This window comes from Acipenser ruthenus, chromosome 23 (genome assembly GCF_902713425.1).
Source record: "Acipenser ruthenus chromosome 23, fAciRut3.2 maternal haplotype, whole genome shotgun sequence".
NCBI lineage: Eukaryota > Metazoa > Chordata > Actinopteri > Acipenseriformes > Acipenseridae > Acipenser > Acipenser ruthenus.
The window spans coordinates 13,558,755-13,579,286 of record NC_081211.1 but is presented as its reverse complement, the minus strand read 5'-3'; the positions used below and the strand labels follow the sequence as shown (position 1 = coordinate 13,579,286).

General features: G+C 43.3%; 1 protein-coding gene and 1 long non-coding RNA gene across 3 annotated transcripts in view; both read left to right on the top strand.

Annotated features, from left to right (window-relative positions):
* Positions 1 to 7,564, top strand: part of LOC117413108 (legumain-like) — a 43,457-nt gene extending 35,893 nt beyond the window's left edge. Inside the window, exon 6 of the mRNA XM_058996639.1 lies at positions 6,806 to 7,564. Within this exon, the coding sequence (XP_058852622.1) occupies positions 6,806 to 6,869 (64 nt within the window). The 3' untranslated portion in view covers positions 6,870 to 7,564. The remainder of the gene's footprint in view (positions 1 to 6,805) is intronic.
* Positions 7,565 to 12,547: 4,983 nt separating this feature from the next.
* Positions 12,548 to 20,069, top strand: LOC131699583 (uncharacterized). 2 transcript variants are annotated; one of them, XR_009308198.1, is made up of 3 exons: positions 12,548 to 14,864; positions 15,263 to 16,843; positions 19,853 to 20,069. It is a non-coding gene; the product is annotated as an uncharacterized LOC131699583 (long non-coding RNA). The 2 variants fall into 2 exon arrangements; XR_009308197.1 differs by having other exon boundaries at positions 12,548 to 16,843.
* Positions 20,070 to 20,532: the final 463 nt, after the last annotated feature.

The window sequence follows — 20,532 nt, the reverse complement described above, 5'->3', positions numbered from 1 at the left end:
CTTGCACCTCAGACTCCTGGCTTCAGTTCCGCTTGGGACCATAAAAGAAGGGAGAATACTGACGCACCGTCACATTCTCCAGTCCGTCCGGTCGGGTGACTGGTTCACCACCGTGGACTTACGGGACACGTACTTTCACGTTCCCATTTGTCCAGAGCACAGAAATTATCTCCGCTTCTCTTTTCAAGGAAGCGTTTACGAGTTTGCTGTGCTGCCGTTCGACCTCTCCCTAGCTCCTTGTACGTTTTCAAAGTGCGTGGGCGCTATCCTGGTTCCCCTGCGGCTGCAGGGGATCAGAGTAATAAACTATCTCGACGACTGGTTGATCTGTTCCCAGTCACGAGAGAGAGCAGTGGCCCACACGACAGTCATGACAGAGCATCTGGCGAGGCTAACACTGGTGCAGTGCAGTTTGTACTTAGGGCTCCGGCTGGACTCCATTATGATGCGCGAATATCTGTTGGACGACAGAGTTGCAGCTATCCAGGGTTGCCTCTCCCTGTTTTAACCCTCCTATTGTGCCAGAAACTGTTGGGTCTGATGGCCGCAGGCATATCGGCCATTCAGCTGGGTCTGCTTCGCATGCACACACTACAAGCATGGCTCAATGCCTTCCACCTCAATGCCAAACGCGACAGAAACCATTGGCTGACTGCGTCTCATGCGTGCTCAGCAGCCCTAAGACCTCTCACCTGCGCGAAGGTGTGCAAATGGGAGTAGTGTTGAATCGCCAAGTGGTGACCACAGACACCTCCAACTTGGATTGGGGAGAGGTCTGGGAAGCCAGAAGAGTATGCGGATCCTGGCTGGACCGCTGGACATCCCTGCACATGCTGTAGCTGCAAGTGGTATCCTTTGCTCTCCACCACTTTCTCCCAGTGCTGAGCGGTACGCATGTGTTGATCCAGACGGACAACACGGCAGTGGTGGCGTATGTCAACCACCAGGGTGGCCTACGGTCCCCGGGGTTGCATCGCATGGCCTTCAGGCTATTGACATGGGCTCAGAGGAACTTGCTATCCCTACGGACGATGCACTTTCCCTGTGCGGTGAGCTGGGCAGCGGACCTCCTCTCCAGGAGTGGCCTGCATTCGTCATAGTGGGACTCCACCCTCAGATAGTAGAGCGCATTTGGGAACGGTTCGGGAAGGCGCAGGTCGATTGCTTCACCTCAGCAGAGACGACGCATTACCCCCTATGGTACTCCCTCCATCGCTTAGGCGGTCCACTCTGCATAGACGCCCTAGCGCACGAATGGCCCAAAGCGTTTTTGTGTACGCTTTCCCGCCTATACCGCTGCTCCCAGCTTTTCTCAAAAAAGTCCAGTTAGAGAAAGCGTCAGTTCTCCTAGTGGCCCCCAAGTGGCCCAGGAGAGTCTGGTTTTCGACCCTGTGCCAGCTGTTGCATGGCCAACCTTGGGAGATTCCACTTTGCATGGATCTCCTCAGCCTGCCAAAAGGCTCTCTTTGGCTCCCGGAACCGGGCAGGTTCCGGCTATGGGTCTGGCCCCTGAAAGGGACCGCTGGTTAGCCCTAAGGCTATCGGATGTGGTTGTGGGTACATTCTAGAGTGCTAGGGCAGACTCCACCAGGTCCTTGTACACCTATAAGTGGAGGTATTTCCAGGGTTGGTGTCTGGCTAGAAGCCATGACCCCATATCTTGCCCTATGCCAGTCATCTTATAGTTTCTGCAAGAACTGCTTGGTACTGGTAGGTAACCTTCCACCTTGAATGTGTATTTAGCAGCTATCTTTGTTTGCCATGCCCTTGTAGATTCAATGTCTCCGGGTGCGCATTTTTTAGCTACCCATTTCCTTAAAGGCGCTTGGCGATTACGCCCTCCTAGGAGGACTGTTCTTCCCGAATGGAGCCTTAATATTGTACTGGAGGCTCTCGCGAAGGCCCCGTTTGAGCCCATACACTCCATAGAGCTGAAGTACCTGTCTATGCAGACAGCTTTCCTCTTGGCTATCACCTCCACTAAGCAGGTTAGTGAGCTGCAGGCACTGTCTGTGCACAGCTCCTGCATGCGTATTTGGGAGGATGGCAGCAGGGTGTCTATGCGCACCAACCCTGCTTTCCTCCCCAAGGTGATCACAGCCTTCCACATTAATCAGTCTGTGGAATTGGAGTCCTTCCATCCACCTCCGTTTGCTTCAACGGAGGATGAGATTGAATTTCCTCTGCCCAGTGCGGGCATTGAGATGCTACGTGCATAGGACAAGAGCTCTGCATCAATCTGACCAGCTGTTTGTCTGTCACGGGACATGGACCCTAGGACAGCCCCTCTCTAAGCAGCGTCTATCACATTGGATTGTGGATACACTCTCGATTGTATATAATAGTGCTGGCTTGCCCCCACCTGGTAGGGTAGCCATGTGGCGAGGAGAGGGGGGGGGGGGGTTTGCAACAGCAAGGTGCGTGTGCAATTGTAGACCGACTACGCCAGCATGGGAGTCACCCGTACAAACTGACTAATTAAACACCTTCGCTACCTCTAGGCATAGGTAGAATAACCCTACTATAGGCTTACACAGGTTCAACGTTATCTCTGTAGGGGAGCCACACCACTAAGATCCACCGCCAGCCAAAATAGGGATGCACAGACCAACCAATGAGATTAAAACGTTTATTACAGTTAAAACAAGAAATAAAATAGGAGGGCTTTCACACTTTAAAAAAAAAAAAAAAAGAAACAAAGAAAGTTCACATCACAGAGCTAGGTTAAAATTATTCAAATCTTTAGTGCCACCGTCTGGGATACACAGGCAGCCAGGATGCACAGACACTTGCTTCCCACAATTTAGTACTGTCCTTAACTTTAAACCAAGTAGGGCAATATAGCCAGTTAATTCCCAACCCATACAAATGTTACACACCCAACTAAAACCCTGTATCTCCCAGCTCTAATTACTACACTCGCAAAGTAAACAGGTCTTCCGAATAGAATCAAATCTTGGGTCCAGTTAGCCTTGGTAGAAATCTTGGTACTTAGTTTCAGTGATTCAAGAGAAAGTTAGCGTCTGACACTCTGTATGCAGCTGGGAGAAGCTCATAGCGACTGTAGGAAAAGCACATATAAGACCCGGGAGACCGGTAGTTAAATAGATAATACTACCCGAACAATACAATGCGGCCCGACTTACTATCGAGCACAATAAAGTAAAAAAAAAAAACAATACAATATCATTAGACTAAGCCAACACGTATACAAAGCAATATAAAAACCACACAGTAATATTAAATATATAAATAAATAAAAAAAGAAATATCAGGAGACACCACGACACTAGTAATACATTTTAAAACTCTACTGGGCCCATAACATTTATTGTGCGAGAGTGAACCACCAAACGAGTAATATTCAAGACAATCCTAACACCCAGTGCATCTAGTACTAAGCGTATAAAAGCAACAATACGCGATACAATAGTTGAATTACAAATAAAAAGTACAGAGCAAACAAGTAAAACCAAGTGATACTTGGCTTATTATCACAGAGGTAGTTTTAAGCAGGCCCGCTCCTCCCTGCGCATTATCCAGTGTCCTGCTGAGCTCCGTTAGCTCCTCTAACTCCACCCACACACTCTACCAGCATCCCTTTCTACCGGGCCTGTAGTTGTCTGCATTCAGTCCAAATTCTCACTCCCCTCCGCTGTCCTCGTCTGTACTCTGTTATTATCTCGCTCTCTGTTGTAGTCTGTTGTTGTCTCCCAATCTACTTCCCTATCATTCTACTTCTCCCTTGTTCCGGCTACCCTTCCGTCTACGTATTATATCCTGTTTCTCTGTCCCGATTCCCTTCTTTCTCTTTCCTCCTCCTTTCTCACTCCTGCCGTTCCCTCTAATAGGGTCCTTAATAAGGTAGATATCCTGCCGGTGTGCATCAATCTACTGGCACCAAATGGCAATGCTGCTGCTGCTGCTGCTGAACTCAAATTGTGCATGTGAAAATAAACAAAGGATTAATCAAGTGAAACACACGGAGTACATTGTGCTACAACATAAAACAAAACAATATGTAAAGAAAAAAAAATGAAATGCACTCATTACACAACACACATATTCAATAATTCAAACCATAATTACCTACATACAGTATATATTAAAAAAAAACATCAGCAGCAGTTTAGCATGTCACTTTGTGACAACCGCACACTCCGCTAGAGGATTGGTTACATCTTGGGCCCTCTTCAGAGATTCCTCCATGTCTGATATTTGTACTGCGGCTAGCTGGGCTACGCCGCATACCTTCTCCAGGTTCTACCGTCTTAATGTGATAGACCCTGCTTTGCCTTCTGTAGGCACAAGGGTCCTTGAGGGTGTAAGTTCACACCGCTAACCTCTGGGTTAGACAGTGCTTGTGCGTCCCTCATATGCTGCCGTTCCTTCTCCCTCGCGACGGCTCTGGTATACATTATCCCATACATAATGTCTTTGGTGGTCGTCTTCAAATTGAAAGGGAACGTTAGGTTACTTCCATAACCCTGGTTCCCTGAAAGAGAAGACGACCACCCACCGTGAGGTCGCATCAGTCGCCCTCACAGGTTCGATGGAAAAGGAGAAATGTCTTCCTTTGGATGGCAGTTTTATCCCCTCGGTGGGCGGGACCGAGTGCATCATCCCAGGAAGGGGCCTATTGGCAGCTCTGTTATAGAGAGCTCAGCGATACCTATCCAATGGGCAGGCATATCTCATACGTAATGTCTTTGGTGGTCGTCTTCTCTTTCAGGGAACCAGGGTTACGTTTTTTTGTTTTTTTTTTCGAGTGGCTTCTGTTCAGCTACAACAGCATTTCAAAAACAAAAAAAATCTCAGTTTACAGAACATTTTTGTACAGCCCGAGATCACAGTAATTTTTTAATACTTGTTTGTGTCAGTATTTGTACAGTTCTGTAATGCCTGCATGTCACCCATATTGATTGGCTCATAGCGGCCATGTCTGTTCATGTAAGAACTTTTCCTGAATAACTTTTTAAGAGGACAGTACAAAGATAACGTATACCCAAGATTCACGTCAATCGGCCAAAGGGTTCATGAGGAGTTGTCGTTTTAGCGTTTTACGCAAAATCCAACATAGCTACCACACCATGTGACTGATCAATTTTTCCTTAAGTAGAATCAATCATGTACATGACTATACTATTTACCGTTCATGAGAAGAAGACTTCTGAATATTGTCCAAAATTTTCATTAAATCGAAGATGGCAGCCACACCATGTGACCAAAGGCCGCCATATTGACCATGGCACAACATCCCATAGTTCTCTACATCCGTGCCAAATGTCATGCTTTTTGGTGCAGCTGTTTGAAAGTTATAGGCATTTGTGGAAGGAAAAATAATAATAATAATAATAATAATAATCCTTACAACAACAAGAGGCCATTCTGGCCTGGAAGCCTAATAATAATAATCTTTATTTTATATAGCGCCATTCATGTACAAGCATCCCAAAGTACTGTACAATTGAAAAACATAGCAAACAAAAACATAGCAGTTTAAAATTTAAACATTGGGGAATGCAAGTGTAAATAAATAAGTTTTAAGACAAAATGTTTAAATAATCACAGTCTGAGTCCTTGATATCCTTAGGAAGAGCATTCCACAGCTGGTGCATAACTGCAGAACCCCCCCCCCCCGCATCACCCATTGCATGTAACCTTGTCTGTGGAATACTTAGAAGACCAGAGTCCATTGACCGCAAATCTCACAAAAGAATATAGTTGTGTACTAAATCTTTAATAGAGCATGGAACCAATGTATTTTAGAATATAGTTGTGTACTAAATCTTTAATATAGCATGGAACCAATGTATTTAAGGCTTTATCAACAGCAAAATTATAAAATCAATCCTAAACTTGACAGGCAGCCAATGCAAGGATGCCAGAACAGGAGTAATATGTTCACAAGATTTGGATTTTGTTAAAACACGAGCAGCCGAATTCTGAACATACTGCAGCCTGTTAAGAACCCTCTTAGAGACACCAGCAAGCAGAGCATTGCAATGATCAAGTCTAGAAGAGTCAAAGGCACGTACTAACTTCTCAGCATCAGACATTTTAGATAAACCCAAGCCGAAATGCACTTAGTAAAACCTGAAGTAGCTTTATTGCTATGTAATATGAATCGTATAATTTACCTTGAATCTCGGTCATTTCGGATATATGGTTTCATTCAGCCAAAAAAAAAAAAAAATAGTGCTGGGACAAATATTCGAATATTTGAACAAACATTTCTTTGAAGGCAAAAATCCATGTCTGTGTCCGATACAAATGAGAAACATGTATAAAATCAGTTTTTCTACATGTATTTTACTGAAGTTAAATTTGACAGTTTTTCTTTGCGTGTTCAGCTAAAAAAAAGGCATACGTAAACCTCAGTTACGATGTTATGACTTTATAAAAACTGTGTCTGTGGCCATTGTTTACTGCAAAGAAACGGCAATGCACGGAATAACAAAAGAAATTGAAATGTCTCCTTTTATGTCCTGTTCCTTTCTGAAATACACACAAGAAAACTTTGTTTTAAAGTGTATTCAGTGGGGTAAAACAAGACATTCACAAGCTATTATTACTGTTACTTCTGAGATCTTTTTTTACTTGAATACAGGGATATATAATGGCTTTGATAACATTTTGCAAATGTATGAATATTCAAATACTTGACTGAATTGTGAACGGATATCCGGTCATGGAAATACCATGCTTGTCGCAGTACTAAATATTCTAAAGGAAACTGCAGTAAAATGTTACAGCTTTCTATGTAGCATTTTGTTCTAATTTGAATTATTACTGTATTCTACAGCATCAAGACAGCAATTGATGACGTAAGTGAAAATCTGAAGAAAAAAGATGCTGCTGGATGTTAAATGTGGAATGTATAGCCTCTTAAATGAATGTAAAAATACAAATAAAGGTAATGTTCCTTTGGTTATAAGAACATCTAAATATAGAAATGATCTTTGTACAGAGTGAAATGGAACATTGTTTGTCCCTACAATGGATGCATTGCACCTTGTTGTTGTTAAACTTGCTGGCATGCAGTCCACTTGATTGCCAATGCATGTACATGTTTTGCTGTAATGAGATGGATTAGAATCCTACATAACAGAATGCCATAGTAAATTCAACCATTGGCTACTCTCAATATTTACAGTTTCCATTGATTGAAATAGCTGCCTTGTCTACCACATTTGATTGATAGATGACTTTACCAATGAAATCCACAAACAATGTGAGATGCATAGCCGAAGTATGAACCACTTTAGACGTTTAGCAAAAATATGACATGTTAAAAAAAGAGCATAGATGGGCTGAATTCTCATTTGTTAATTTTCTTATGTTCTATTCCAATGATCTAACTGCTGTGATCATAAATATCCCCACCCTGATGCTGAACAAATGTATGTTAAATCGAAGAAAAGATCTTACAATGGATTTGAAAACAATATAGTTTAGCAGTTTTTGAAATGTGTACTGTGTATGAGTTATTATCTATCTTAAGATGTTTGTGTAACAGAAAATCATTATTAAAAGTGTGGACAAAACCCAAACCTGTGTTAAACTGAAGTGTTTTGGAATCCTTTACAGAGCCCATTCATTTTAGTTGCTCCCTTTTTGATGGATTTGACCATAAATGCAAGGCATAACACAACAGTTGTTAGCAATAATTTCTACTGGTCTGTTCTACTGGGCTGATTGGTTGGCCAATTTACCAATGAATCAATCCACTTGCAAGGGGGAGAGGACAATATGGCATCCTCTTATAGCTCAGATACAAAGTGTACATGTCTGTTTATGAAGGAATTTTATATATTTTTGGTATATTTGTTTCATTATAAATAAAGTGTGCAACACAGCATTTAAACCAGGGGTTGCAAACTCACGGTAATGCACCGAGAAGGACACAAAGAAAGTTACTTAAAATCGCTAGTATACAATGACACATATTACTATTGGATTCCTCTTTAAAATACAAAATTAAAACCCTGATTCCCCGGAAAATATTTGACACGCAGCTGGTCTCAAAACCGAAATGTCACAATAAATAAAACGATCACATTATTAATCTAAAAATACTCGTGAACCAACTGGTGGGCGAATATATACTTTGACAATCATTGTGTTTTTAACCATATGAAAATAAGGAATGAAAATATTGTAAGGAATGTGTGGTTAAATTAGGTATTAAATAAGGTATAATTAAGACTTGAATGACTCATAATTAAAACTTAAATACAGATGAACATTTATTAATACTAAGTTTCAAAGATTATATGCATTTGCAAACATTAACATTAGGCATGTATAATGTGGTCAGTAGTTTAAAACAATATTTAGATAGTTGGCCATAGTACGTGTAATATTGGGAGCTCACCAAGGCGAACCTCCACGATGGTCGGAGAGGAGCTGGATGTCTAGATGTGTCTCAGATAATCATCTCTAAGTATTTATACCCTTACAAACATGCTTACGTGACTGGAAACATGGTTTATTCATTTACGAATTATAGCCAACAGCAGTAGTCTGGCAATCCCCTTACTTTTTTGCTTAACAACATACTTCTGCTGTTGTCTGCTTTCACAGACCTGTTTTGGGACATCAGAGGCCACTCGACCTACGGTTTCAAGGCCTATGATGTCCCATAACCCCTCGAAGCCCTTAACAGGCTTATTACACACACACACACCCCTCAACCGACTTGACTAATTAGTGCATTCTATAGGTGTAATCAATACACATCAGACATAAGAACTTAAGAACATAAGAATGGTTACAAATGAGAGGAGGCCATTCGGCCCATCTTGCTCGTTTGGTTGTTAGTAGCTTATTGATCCCAGAATCTCATCAAGCAGCTTCTTGAAGGATCCCAGGGTGTCCGCTTCAACAACATTACTGGGGAGTTGGTTCCAGACTCTCACAATTCTCTGCGTAAAAAAGTGCCTCCTATTTTCTGTTTTGAATGCACCTTTATCTAATCTCCATTTGTGACCCCTGGTCCTTGTTTCTTTTTTTAGGTCGAAAAAGTCAGCCAGCTGGGGGCCAACCTTGGTCTCCATGGAGGGGAGGCAAGGTTGCCCATTGGGGCCGGCACTATAGAAGGTTGTTGAGCCGGTCCTGGTGGTGGGGGTGGAGGTGCAGAGAGAGGGGGTGGTGCTCAGATGCTCCGCGGTGTTGGAGCTGTGAGTAGCCTGGACTGGGCTGATGCCAGAGAGTCCTCGAAGTCCTCAGCGAGTTTCACTGCCTGCTCCAGGATGTCGGGGTTGTGGCACCGTATCCATGCTTGAGTCTCGGCGCCGACCACATGGCAAAACTGCTCAATCACTATGGTCTCGCCCATCTGGGCGCTTCTTTTCTGAGCAGGGTTGAGCCAGTGTAACATGTGGTCACAGAGTTTTTGCGCGACCACCCTGGGATGTGTATTCGGGGATCTCTTGTACTCCCTGAGCCTCACCCGGTGAGTTTCCTCCATAATGTTGAGACGGCGGAGAAAGGCCAGCTTTACCAGGTTGTATTGAGCGGCGTTGTCATGGTAGGTCCCACTGATACTGTGGGCGGTATCGCTGCCCGACCCTCTGGATCATCGCTGTGTACCTCTCCTCTCTCGTCTCTCCTCAGCCTCCCATCTGCTGTCCAGCTGCTCCAGCAGTGCCGACAGTGCTGCGTAATCCATCCCTCTTCTGACAACCAAGTGTGGCAAAGTGGTGAGTGGATACAGGTGAGTGCAGTGCAGGTACAAATCACACAGACAATTACTAACAAGTGCAAGGGTGAATCGCCTATACCGCCACAGAACCATCATAATTGCTTGTGTGAAAGGCTATACCGCCACTGAAGCGCTATAGTGAGTGTGGTTTCAAAGTCAACTAACAGCAGTAGATTGGAGTAAAATAGAGAAAACATCCACAGAAAAAGGATGGCTGTTTTTTAAAAATGTACTAGAGGCGCAAAACAATTACATCCCAAAAGTAGACAAATCTAAATCTGAAAAAAATGGCCAAAATGGTTTAATAGATCAATTAAAAAAAATATTCAGCGAAAAAAGGCATTTTACAGAGCGTTTAAAAGGGACCAAAAACCAAGTACACAGAAAGAGTACTTGGAACTGCAAACACAAGTCAAAAAGGAAGTTAGAAAGGCCATGAGAGAGATAGAAATCAATATTGCTAAGGGGGCTAAAACCAATTCCAAGATGTTTTTCCAATATTATAACAGCAAGAGAACATTCAAAGAGGAGGTTAAATGTCTAAGAGACACAAATGGCAAAATCATAGATGAATTAAAAAAAAGCAAATATATTAAATGATTACTTTTCACAGGATTTTACAGAGGAGGACACAGACAGCATGCCCCACATGTCAACCTGTTCCTATCCAATTTTAAATAACTTTAGCATAACAGAGGCAGAAGTGTTAAAGGGACTAGGAGCTCTTAAAATAAACAAATCCCCTGGGCCGGATGAGATCCTCCCAATAGTACTCAAAGACATGAAAGAAGTTATTTACAAACCGCTAACCAAGATCATGCAAAAGTCTCTTGACACAGGGGTTGTACCGGCAGACTGGAAAATAGCAAACGTAATACCAAGCCACAAAAAGGGAGATAAAACCGAACCAGGTAACTACAGACCAATAAGCCTGACTTCAATTATATGTAAACTTATGGAAACTATAATAAGATCTAAAATGGAAAATTACCTATATAGTAACAATATCCTGGGAGACAGTCAGCATGGTTTTAGGAAAGGGAGATCGTGTCGAACTAACCTGCTTGACTTTTTTGAGGATGCAACATTGACAATGGATAATTGCAAAGCATACGACATGGTTTATTTAGACTTTCAGAAAGCTTTTGACAAAGTCCCGCATAAAAGATTAATTCTCAAACTGAATGCAGTAGGGATTCAAGGAAATGCATGCACATGGATTAGGGAGTGGTTAACATGTAGAAAACAGAAAGTACTGATTAGAGGAGAAACCTCAAAATGGAGCGAGGTAACCAGTGGTGTACCACAGGGATCAGTATTAGGTCCTCTGCTATTCCTAATCTACATTAATGATTTAGATTCTGGTATAGTAAGCAAACTTGTTAAATTTGCAGATGACACAAAAATAGGAGGAGTGGCAAACACTGTTGCAGCAGCAAAGGTCATTCAAAATGATGTAGACAGCATTCAGAACTGGGCAGACACATGGCAAATGACATTTAATAGAGAAAAGTGTAAGGTACTGCATGCAGGCAATACAAATGTGCATTATAAATATCATATGGGAGATACTGAAATTGAAGAAGGGAACTATGAAAAAGACCTAGGAGTTTATGTTGACTCAGAAATGTCTTCATCTAGACAATGTGGGGAAGCTATAAAAAAAGGCCAACAAGATGCTTGGATATATTGTGAGAAGTGTTGAATTAAAATCAAGGGAAGTAATGTTAAAACTTTACAATGCATTAGTAAGACCTCACCTAGAATATTGTGTTCAGTTCTGGTCACCTTGTTACAAAAAGGATATTGCTGCTCTAGAAAGAGTGCAAAGAAGAGCAACCAGAATTATCCCGGGTTTAAAAGGCATGTCGTATGCAGACAGGCTAAAAGAATTGAATCTATTCAGTCTTGAACAAAGAAGACTACGCGGCGATCTGATTCAAACATTCAAAATCCTAAAAGGTATAGACAATGTCGACCCAGGAGACTTTTTTGACCTGAAGAAAGAAACAAGGACCCGGGGTCACAAATGGAGATTAGATAAAGGGGCATTCAAAACAGAAAATAGGAGGCACTTTTTTACACAGAAAATTGTGAGGGTCTGGAACCAACTCCCCAGTAATGTTGAAGCTGACACCCTGGGATCCTTCAAGAAGCTGCTTGATGAGATTCTGGGATCAATAAGCTACTAACAACCAAACGAGCAAGATGGGCTGAATGGCCTCCTCTCGTTTGTAAACTTTCTTATGTTCTTTTGTTCTTATGCCACGCCACTATAGCTTAGGTAGGTAAGGGGCGTGCATGCAGTGCTTAATTTGTGCCGGGGAACCTCTGGGCATGCAGTCATAGCGCCGGTACCTCTAGTTAAAAACCTCATGAAATGCTTAGGTTTACAATTTTAGAAAAGCAAACTATGAAGGTATGAAACAGAGACTAACAGAAGTAGACTGGAGTAAAATAGAGAAAACATCCACAGAAAAAGGATGGCTGTTTTTTAGAAATGTTGTACTAGAGGCACAAAACAATTGCTTCCCAAAAGTAGACAAATCTAAATCTAAAACAAAATGGCCAAAATGGTAAAATAGGTCAATTAAAAAAAATGTTCAGCGAAAAAAGGCACTTTACAAAGCGTTTAAAAGGGACCAAAAACAAAGTACACTGAAAGAGTACTTGGAACTGAAAACACAAGTCAAAAAGGAAGTTAGAAAAGGCCAAGAGAGAGATGGAAATCAATATTGCTAAGGGGGCTAAACCAATTCCAAAAAGGTATGTGAAAAATACAGCGAACAAGGGGCGGGGCGGGGCAGGGCTGGAGATGTAGTACTGAGTGTCCTGTTGATATGCAGTGCCTTTTAAACCTGTTTTACTGTGAAAAAAATACTTTTAAACAGTGCATCTAAAATAAACTGCGCGTGTGAAAATAAATTGGACCTGACGCGCCTGAGACGCGCTGAATAAATGGACCGCTAAGGGTTAAGACAGGTTTGTTAGATGCTGGCTATAGGCTTTGGGATAAAAGTGTGTGACAGAGAAAAAATGATTCTTGGCGATACATGTCCCTCCCAACCTGTGACGGCGCTGTGTAAAGGGAACAGAGTGCCCTGGACTGGATGGCCAGACAATTCATTCCCATTGTTAGGCTGAAGTTGGTCATCCAGAAAGGGGGCGGAGCTCTGGTACACTAAATCATCGACCCGGAAGGGAAACGATGTGGCAGCCATGGATTGGAGGAGCTGTTGCACTCATTAACCAAGGGGTCATGATGGAGTGTTTGTTTGTAATGGTTAAAGCTAAACCGACAGGAGACCTGTGTTGTGAACCATGAGGGTTTTGTTTGTTTTGTTTGTCGTTTCTAAATTGTACTTGTTTGTTATTTAGACGGCTAACACAATCCGGAGCTGTCGCCAAAGACCAGCACTAAACCCAGACACTATGTCACGGAGAACTGTAATTGCACCATGAGCACTTTAGCACTCACTGTGGGCTTGCGTTTGTGTTTTGTGTTACGTGTGGGTGTTTAGGAAATGTGACTGTTTATTAATTCGGGACCAAACCTGTGGATTACAATAAAGCAGTCCACGCTGCTGTATTGCTTCTCATTATCATTGTTTATTCTTTACCACTGTATTTGGGTCATCAGACCAATTGGATTGTAAAAATATTATTATTATTATTATTTATTATTATATTTGTTTATTTAGCAGACGCCTTTATCCAAGGCGACTTACAGAGACTAGGGTGTGTGAACTATGCATCAGCTGCAGAGTCACTTACAATTACGTCTCACCCGAAAGACGGAGCACAAGGAGGTTAAGTGACTTGCTCAGGGTCACACAATGAGTCAGTGGCTGAGGTGGGATTTGAACCGGGGACCTCCTGGTTACAAGCCCATCATTGCACCTGGATTATCATTGTCTGTCCGTTCATTAATCACTGCATTACCTGCACCTGTACACTGTTAACCACTTTGCAATAAGATACAAAGGGATGGATCACGCATCACTTGCAGCGCTGAGAGGGTCGGGCTGACGATACAGCTCACTGCACCAGCAGGCCCTGTGATGATGGCCCCAAAGGCCAGGACACAAAAGATTATTATTATTATTATTATTATTATTATTTGTTTATTTAGCAGACGCCTTTATCGAAGGCAACTTACAGAGACTAGGGTGTGTGAACTATGCATCAGCTGCAGAGTCACTTACAATTACGTCTCACCCGAAAGACGGAGCACAAGGAGGTTAAGTGACTTGCTCAGGGTCACACAATGAGTCAGTGGCTGAGGTGGGATTTGAACCGGGGACCTCCTGGTTACAAGCCCGTTTCTTTAACCACTGGACCACACAGCCAAAAGATGATGGTGGAGGATGACCCAGAGGCTTACCTGGTCGCTTTTGAGCGGCTGGCTACCACCACGTAATGGCCCAAGGAATTCTGGGCAAGCCAGCTGGGACCCTGTCTGATCAAGGAGGCTACCAGGCCATGACGGACGACGAAGCTGCCCACTACGACCTGGTAAAGCAAGCCATTCTGTGCCGCCTGAACATCACGGGGGAAACACACAGAGTACGGCTTCACGAGTACAAGAGGTCCCCGGATACACACCCCAGGGTTGTTGCACAAAAGTTGTGTGATCACATGGTGCACTGGCTCAACTCCACCCAGAAAACAAGTATGGAAATGGGCGAGGCAATCGTGGTTGAGCAGTTCTGCCATGTGGTTGGCGCTGAAACACAGGAGTGGATACGGCACCACAACCCCGACAACCTAGAAGAGGCTGTGAAACTCGCTGTAGATTTCAAGGACTCCCTAGTTTCTGCCCAGGCCAGCCTACTCACCAATCCAGCACAACGGAGCAGCCGAGTACCACCTCTTCTCTCTGCTCCACCATCACCGGGACTGGGTCAGAGACCTCCTAGACTGCCGACCCCAATGGGCAACCTTACCTCCCCTCAATGGAGGCCAAGGTTGACCCCCAGCTGGGGTAGAGTTGCTGCCCCTGCTCCGTTGCCATACCAGCAACGGGACAGATAGTTAACCTCTGATCCCTTATTTTCCCCTACCTGTTTTATATGCCACCAGCCAGGACACCAAGCCAAGTCATGCCCATCTGCGATGGTGTGTGACATGGTGACGTGCAATTGGGTATCAGAAGCGGGTAAGCGAGGGGCCTTGTATTGTTAATGTGATTTTGGGAAATGTGAAAACCCACGCATTAATGGACACAGGGTGTGGGCAGACCTTAATTAAGGCAACTCTCTTAGGTGGTGTGTCAGGTGGCTATCTCTTGTATCCATGGAGACACAGCGACATACCCCACGGTCAAAGTATACTTATTGGTAGGACTGATAAAATGTCACCTAGTAGTTGGGGTGGCAGAAAGGCTACCACACCCAGTAATTCTGGGCCGAGATTGGCCAAACTATAATGAATTGGTGAAATTAATGTCAGTCTCGACCGCACACACACATAAACGTGGCAGAAAAGAAAGAAGAAAATAATTGGTGATGTTTTTCCCTTTCAAACTGAAATGTTTTCCCCCCTTTTTCATCCAAGAAAAACAAACAAATAGAGACGGATCAGAAAATGGGAGGGAGCATTAATGAGACGAGGTGTCTGGTGGAAGAATGCTCCAATGGTAACAAATGCCAGTCAAAGGGGGTCGGAACGCAGTGAGACCAAGAGGGCGAGGTTACTGGGCCATCTAGGGCAGATGCTACTCCAGCCCCTCTCAATATACCGGACATGTAGCACTTAAGCACGGACATAGTGTGGGGCCAACACAACGACCCCTTACTAGTGCACACTTGAGGACAGGTCCGTTCTATTGAAGGTAGGGATGTTGAAGGAGTTGGGGCGCTAATATTTCCGCACTTCATTATTAAGGGGCAATTATTGAATAGGGTAAACATAGCCACAGGCACAGGACAGCCTGTAACACAATTGATAGTTCCCCCGTTTTGTCGGCTTGAGGTCGCTGGCGCATGATATCCCTTTTGCGGGGCACCTCGGATCTGATAAAATGAAGGAACGGATATTGGTTTGATTTTATTGGGTAGGGCTTCATAATGAAGTGATGAAGCCCTTTGCTACCTTCTGATTCCGGGTATACACGTATATTAGTGGTGGTAGATTATGCAATGCGTTACCTGGAAGCAGTTCCATTGAGGTCCACTAGTGCAGCTGCGATTGCCAAAGAATTATTGCAGATTATGGAGAGAGTAGGGATCCCCAAGGAAATCCTGACTGATCATGGAACTAAGTTTCTGTCTAACATGTTACAGCAAGTGTACAAAATATTAAAAATACATCCCATAAGGACATCTGTTTATCATCCACAGACAAATGGTTTAGTGGAGCTTTTCAATCAGACCTTAAAGCAGATGCTGAGATGATTTGTAAACCAAGAGCAAAAGCATTGGGCATCGCTTCTCCCCTACCTACTTTTTGCAGTGAGAGAGGTGCCGCAGAGTTTGACAAGGTTCCCCTTCGAGCTCTTGTATGGCCGACAGCCTCGTGGCATCCTCGATCTGTTGAGAGAGGGGTGGGAAGAGCACAAAGGCTCGTCCAAAAATGTAGTGCAGCATGTGCTCCTACTGAGAGATCGCCAGGATTTGGTTGGTCGTTTGGCCCAGGACAATCTCAAAGTGGCTCAGCACCGACAACAGCAGCATTACAATAAAAACGCAAGAATTCAAACCTTTCGACTAGGAAAAGTAATGCTTCTTCCTTCATCAGAATCGAAATTATGTGCTAAATGGCAGGGGCCATATGAGGTGATTCAGGCTATAGGAGAGGTGAATTATGAAATTAGACAGCCCGATCGTCGTAATGAACGAGAAATTTATCGTGTACATTTTTTAAAACCCTGGCAGGCAAGGGAGGCCTTATTTATAACATCAGGCGAAGTAGAGGATGATTTAGGTCCCGGTCTAGAGACCTCTAGCACTAAAGACATTTCGATGGGGGAACAGTTATTTCCAGATCAGCAATGAGAGCTGCGTTCAGCGATGTTATTTCTGTCTTGCCGGTAGAACTAACCTTGTTGAATATGACATTATCTCTCCCTCAGGTGTCACAGTATGAGAAAGACCTTACCGGATCCCAGAAAGTCAACGTAGTGGCATTAGCAAAGAGGTATGGGTGATGCTTGAACTTGGGGTGATTGAGCCTTCCAGGAGCGAGTGATGCAGTCCAATTATGATAGTGGGCAAAAAGGATGGCACCAACCTCTTCTGACGAAGGGATACTGGCAGATCCCCTTAACCAGCAGTTCTAGAGAGAAAACTGCATTTTCAACACCAGAAGGGCTGTTCCATTTCACAACCATGCTGTTTGGGCTTCATGGTGCGCCCGCTGCCTTTCAGAGATTGATGGACCAGGTTTTACAGCCATATCGTTAATATGCGGCAGCGTATATTGACAATGTGGTTATTTACAGTTCCACCTGATGAGAGCATTTGGCTAGGATCATGGCCGTCCTTCAGTCTCTAAGGGTAGCCCGGCTGACTGCTAATTTGAGAAAATATGCATTTGCCAAAACAGAGACACAATATTTGGGATTTGTAATGGGGAATGGAAGGGTGAAACCCGTCGTCACCAAGGTCCAGGCTTTGGTGGACGCGGCAATCCCCAAAACCAAGGCTCAGGTGAGGTCTCTGCTGGGGTTATCCTGTTATTACCTTAGATTCATCCCCCAGTATGCCACAGTGTTCAATTCCTTTAGACCTCACCAAAAAGAGCGCACCAAATTCAATTAAATGGTCAGTAGAATGTCAGGGGGCGTTTGATACTATCAAGCAGACACTCTGCCAGGCCCCCACCCTCATCACACCAGATTTCACCAAGAGATTCATCCTCCACACCGATGGGTCGGATATGGATTACAGACTGATGAAAATATATGTTGTACCATATATTTTCAACATATAAAATAAATATATGGACTAAAATATATTTTAAATATATTCCATTGTAACATGGGGGAGATCTGTGCTGACTCTTCTGGTGCGTTTATAGTGCTGCAGGAGGAGGGCAGCAGCCTTGCAATATTGCTGGTCAGTCATGGCAGTGACACAGAGAGGTGGGAGAGAGGGTGTGTGGGCTTTCACTCTCTCTGAGTGGCTGAGAGGCAGGCCTTGGGGGGATTGCTGGCCCTGTAAGACGAAACAACGAGCTAGTGGAAGCTCTGTTCCAGGACCGAGAACAGTGGGAAAAAGAAACCCAAAGAAGAAAATTAAAAAAAATATTGATAGTGGGGAAACATTGGGCAGACCCTATAAGTGCATAAAAAGCAGGCTGAGGGAGCGGTAAAGTGTAGGACAGGGACCCGGGCCATGGGGGTAGCGACGGTCGGGGTAACGCTGCCGAATGCAGCACCTTTTCTTTGTAGTTTTTGATTACTGTGTTTTATTTTCTCTTTTTGATTTTGCCTTTTGTTATTATTATTTGAGAGCACCTGTGAGTGTGTCAGCGGGTTTGTTTACCTGTAGGTATTTCTGTGGACCTGTCTACCATCGCTGGTATTCAGGCCACGGACAACAGCGCCCTCTGCAGGCTAAACTAAAGCACTTGAAAAAAACCCCAAAAGTAATAAATAAAACTGGGCACCTGTGCAGTGTTGTCAAATACACTTCTGTCTCCCGTGTCAGTGAATACCCACACCCATATATATTTAAATATATAAAAAAGGGGCCAATTTCTATATATGAAAAATATAAGGATCATACTTTTCTACCATATATTAAAATATATATGTTTTTTCCATAAGGGTGCAGTTTCACAGCGTTTCTCAATTTACCACACTCCTTGGACAATGTTATGATTATTGCCACAATCATTGGCAAACTCAGTTTTTTTCCAAGTTCTTCCTGCTCCCAGAGCTGCATCCTACTATCTGCATCTCCCTTCCCCCGACCGAAAAATGTAGCTCTCCCACGAAACGCAAGGCGCATATTTGTCAGACTCTGATCATATATTACAAAAAATAATAGCTGATTCAGTGTGTATAACCAGGGGTAACAGCATATCTAGGTTCGCTCTCAAGGCTCCACTGTCCCCAAAACCTAGATAAGGTATTACTCCCTGGTGATACACAGTGAACCAGCTATACATTATTTATATAATATCCAGGTCCATGTTTTACATTTTTGAAAAGTTAACAGAACATCAACACTACCAAATAGAACATAAACTACATTTGATTTTGTTTCAAAAAGAAATGGAGAGATACATCAATACCATCAAGGTGCTTAAAAATAAAAAGCAAAAACGACACAACATCTTTATTTGATGTATTTACAAAATAATACAGTCATAATAGCCCTGGCAATGTATATGCAGTTCATTTAATGTCATTTCTGGCATAAAATTGAACTTTCTAAACAATGCTCTTGCCTTTTTTTATGTGGCCCAGTTTCAGTCCCCTGGTTGCAGCTGCATCTCTGTGTAGATTCACTACCTCTTTGCACTTCTCGGACACCGTAGAAATCATTTTATTTTACCCGGGGTTGGGGTGAGGAATGGTTTCGGCACGGGAACGGAGTAACCAAAAAAAAAGTCCAAATATTTGCCATCATAAATACATTTTGTGTGTGTGTATATTTGAATTTTACCACAAACAACTTACTTGTATTTTTAAACAAGATTTAATAGTGCAGAAACGTTTTTTTAAAATATATTTGTTTAACTCTATAACAATTTTAAACAATACTGACTCTATTCATTACTAGCCTTGTTGTCAATCAAAGTCTAAAACAAAAGATCAATTCGTGGCTGCCTGTGATAAAGAGAGAAAGGATCAATACTGTAAATCTCCCTCCCAACTAGAAAGGGTGCTGTGTAAAGGTGAGGGTATGCTGCCTCCTAGATCTGCCACCTCGGTGGTAGGTGGAAACCGGAAGGTGACCATATTAGGAGGGGTGCGTAGCTGCAAGTACTCAGGACGATTCCATTGCGGTCAGCTGCGGGGCAGCCCTCTATTGGAGAAACCATGGCGACGCGCTGACTGCAGGGAGGAGTTTGCTGGGTACAAAGGGGAAGCAGCTACGTCAGTACCTGGGCTTTTGCGCTGAGAGAAATGAGCCACCAGTCGGAGCTGTTCTCGTTTTGTTTTGTGTTACATGCTGTCTGTGTTTGTCTTTACAGCGGAGGAGTAGGAGCGAGGGGCTGCAGCCACTGAGCCAGCACAATCCCCGGAGCACTTCCCTCAGAGCACGGCACCAACCACTCACCACAATCCCTGGAATTACAGAGCACAGTTTTCGTGCACGGAGGATCGTGGATTAGAAGTGTTTTTCTTTTGTTATTTTTGTTATTTTGTTTCTTAAACTTTATTAAATAAATCACGGACATTTTAGGAGAATCTGGTTTGGACATTGTATTTATTGCACCACGTCACTCGCATCCTGTCACACTGCCATTCAAACCTTTTGGCATGAGCGCTTGACGACTGTCTGACTGTAACAGATAAAGCGACCTCTTCAAAGGGTTCTGAATATCAAGTGTCTTCCGACAGTCCGAAACTCGCTGACTCCATCTGTTTGTTTTTTGTTTTTTTTTTCATATATTTAGTCATCGCCAATTTTTTACCCCGGTTTTTCTCACCAATTTTGTATCCCCAATTATTATCTATATCCTTTGCTCACCGCTCACAACCCCCCTGCCGACTCGGTTGGAACACGCGTCCTCCGAAACGTGCTCCTGCCAATCCGTCATTTTTCGCACTGCACTTTTAATTGCTGAACAATAATGTTTTTCAGACTTATCTGTTAGCTAAATGTTGAATCGCTAAGTGTAAAAAAAAATATTTAAATTCAGATTTATTT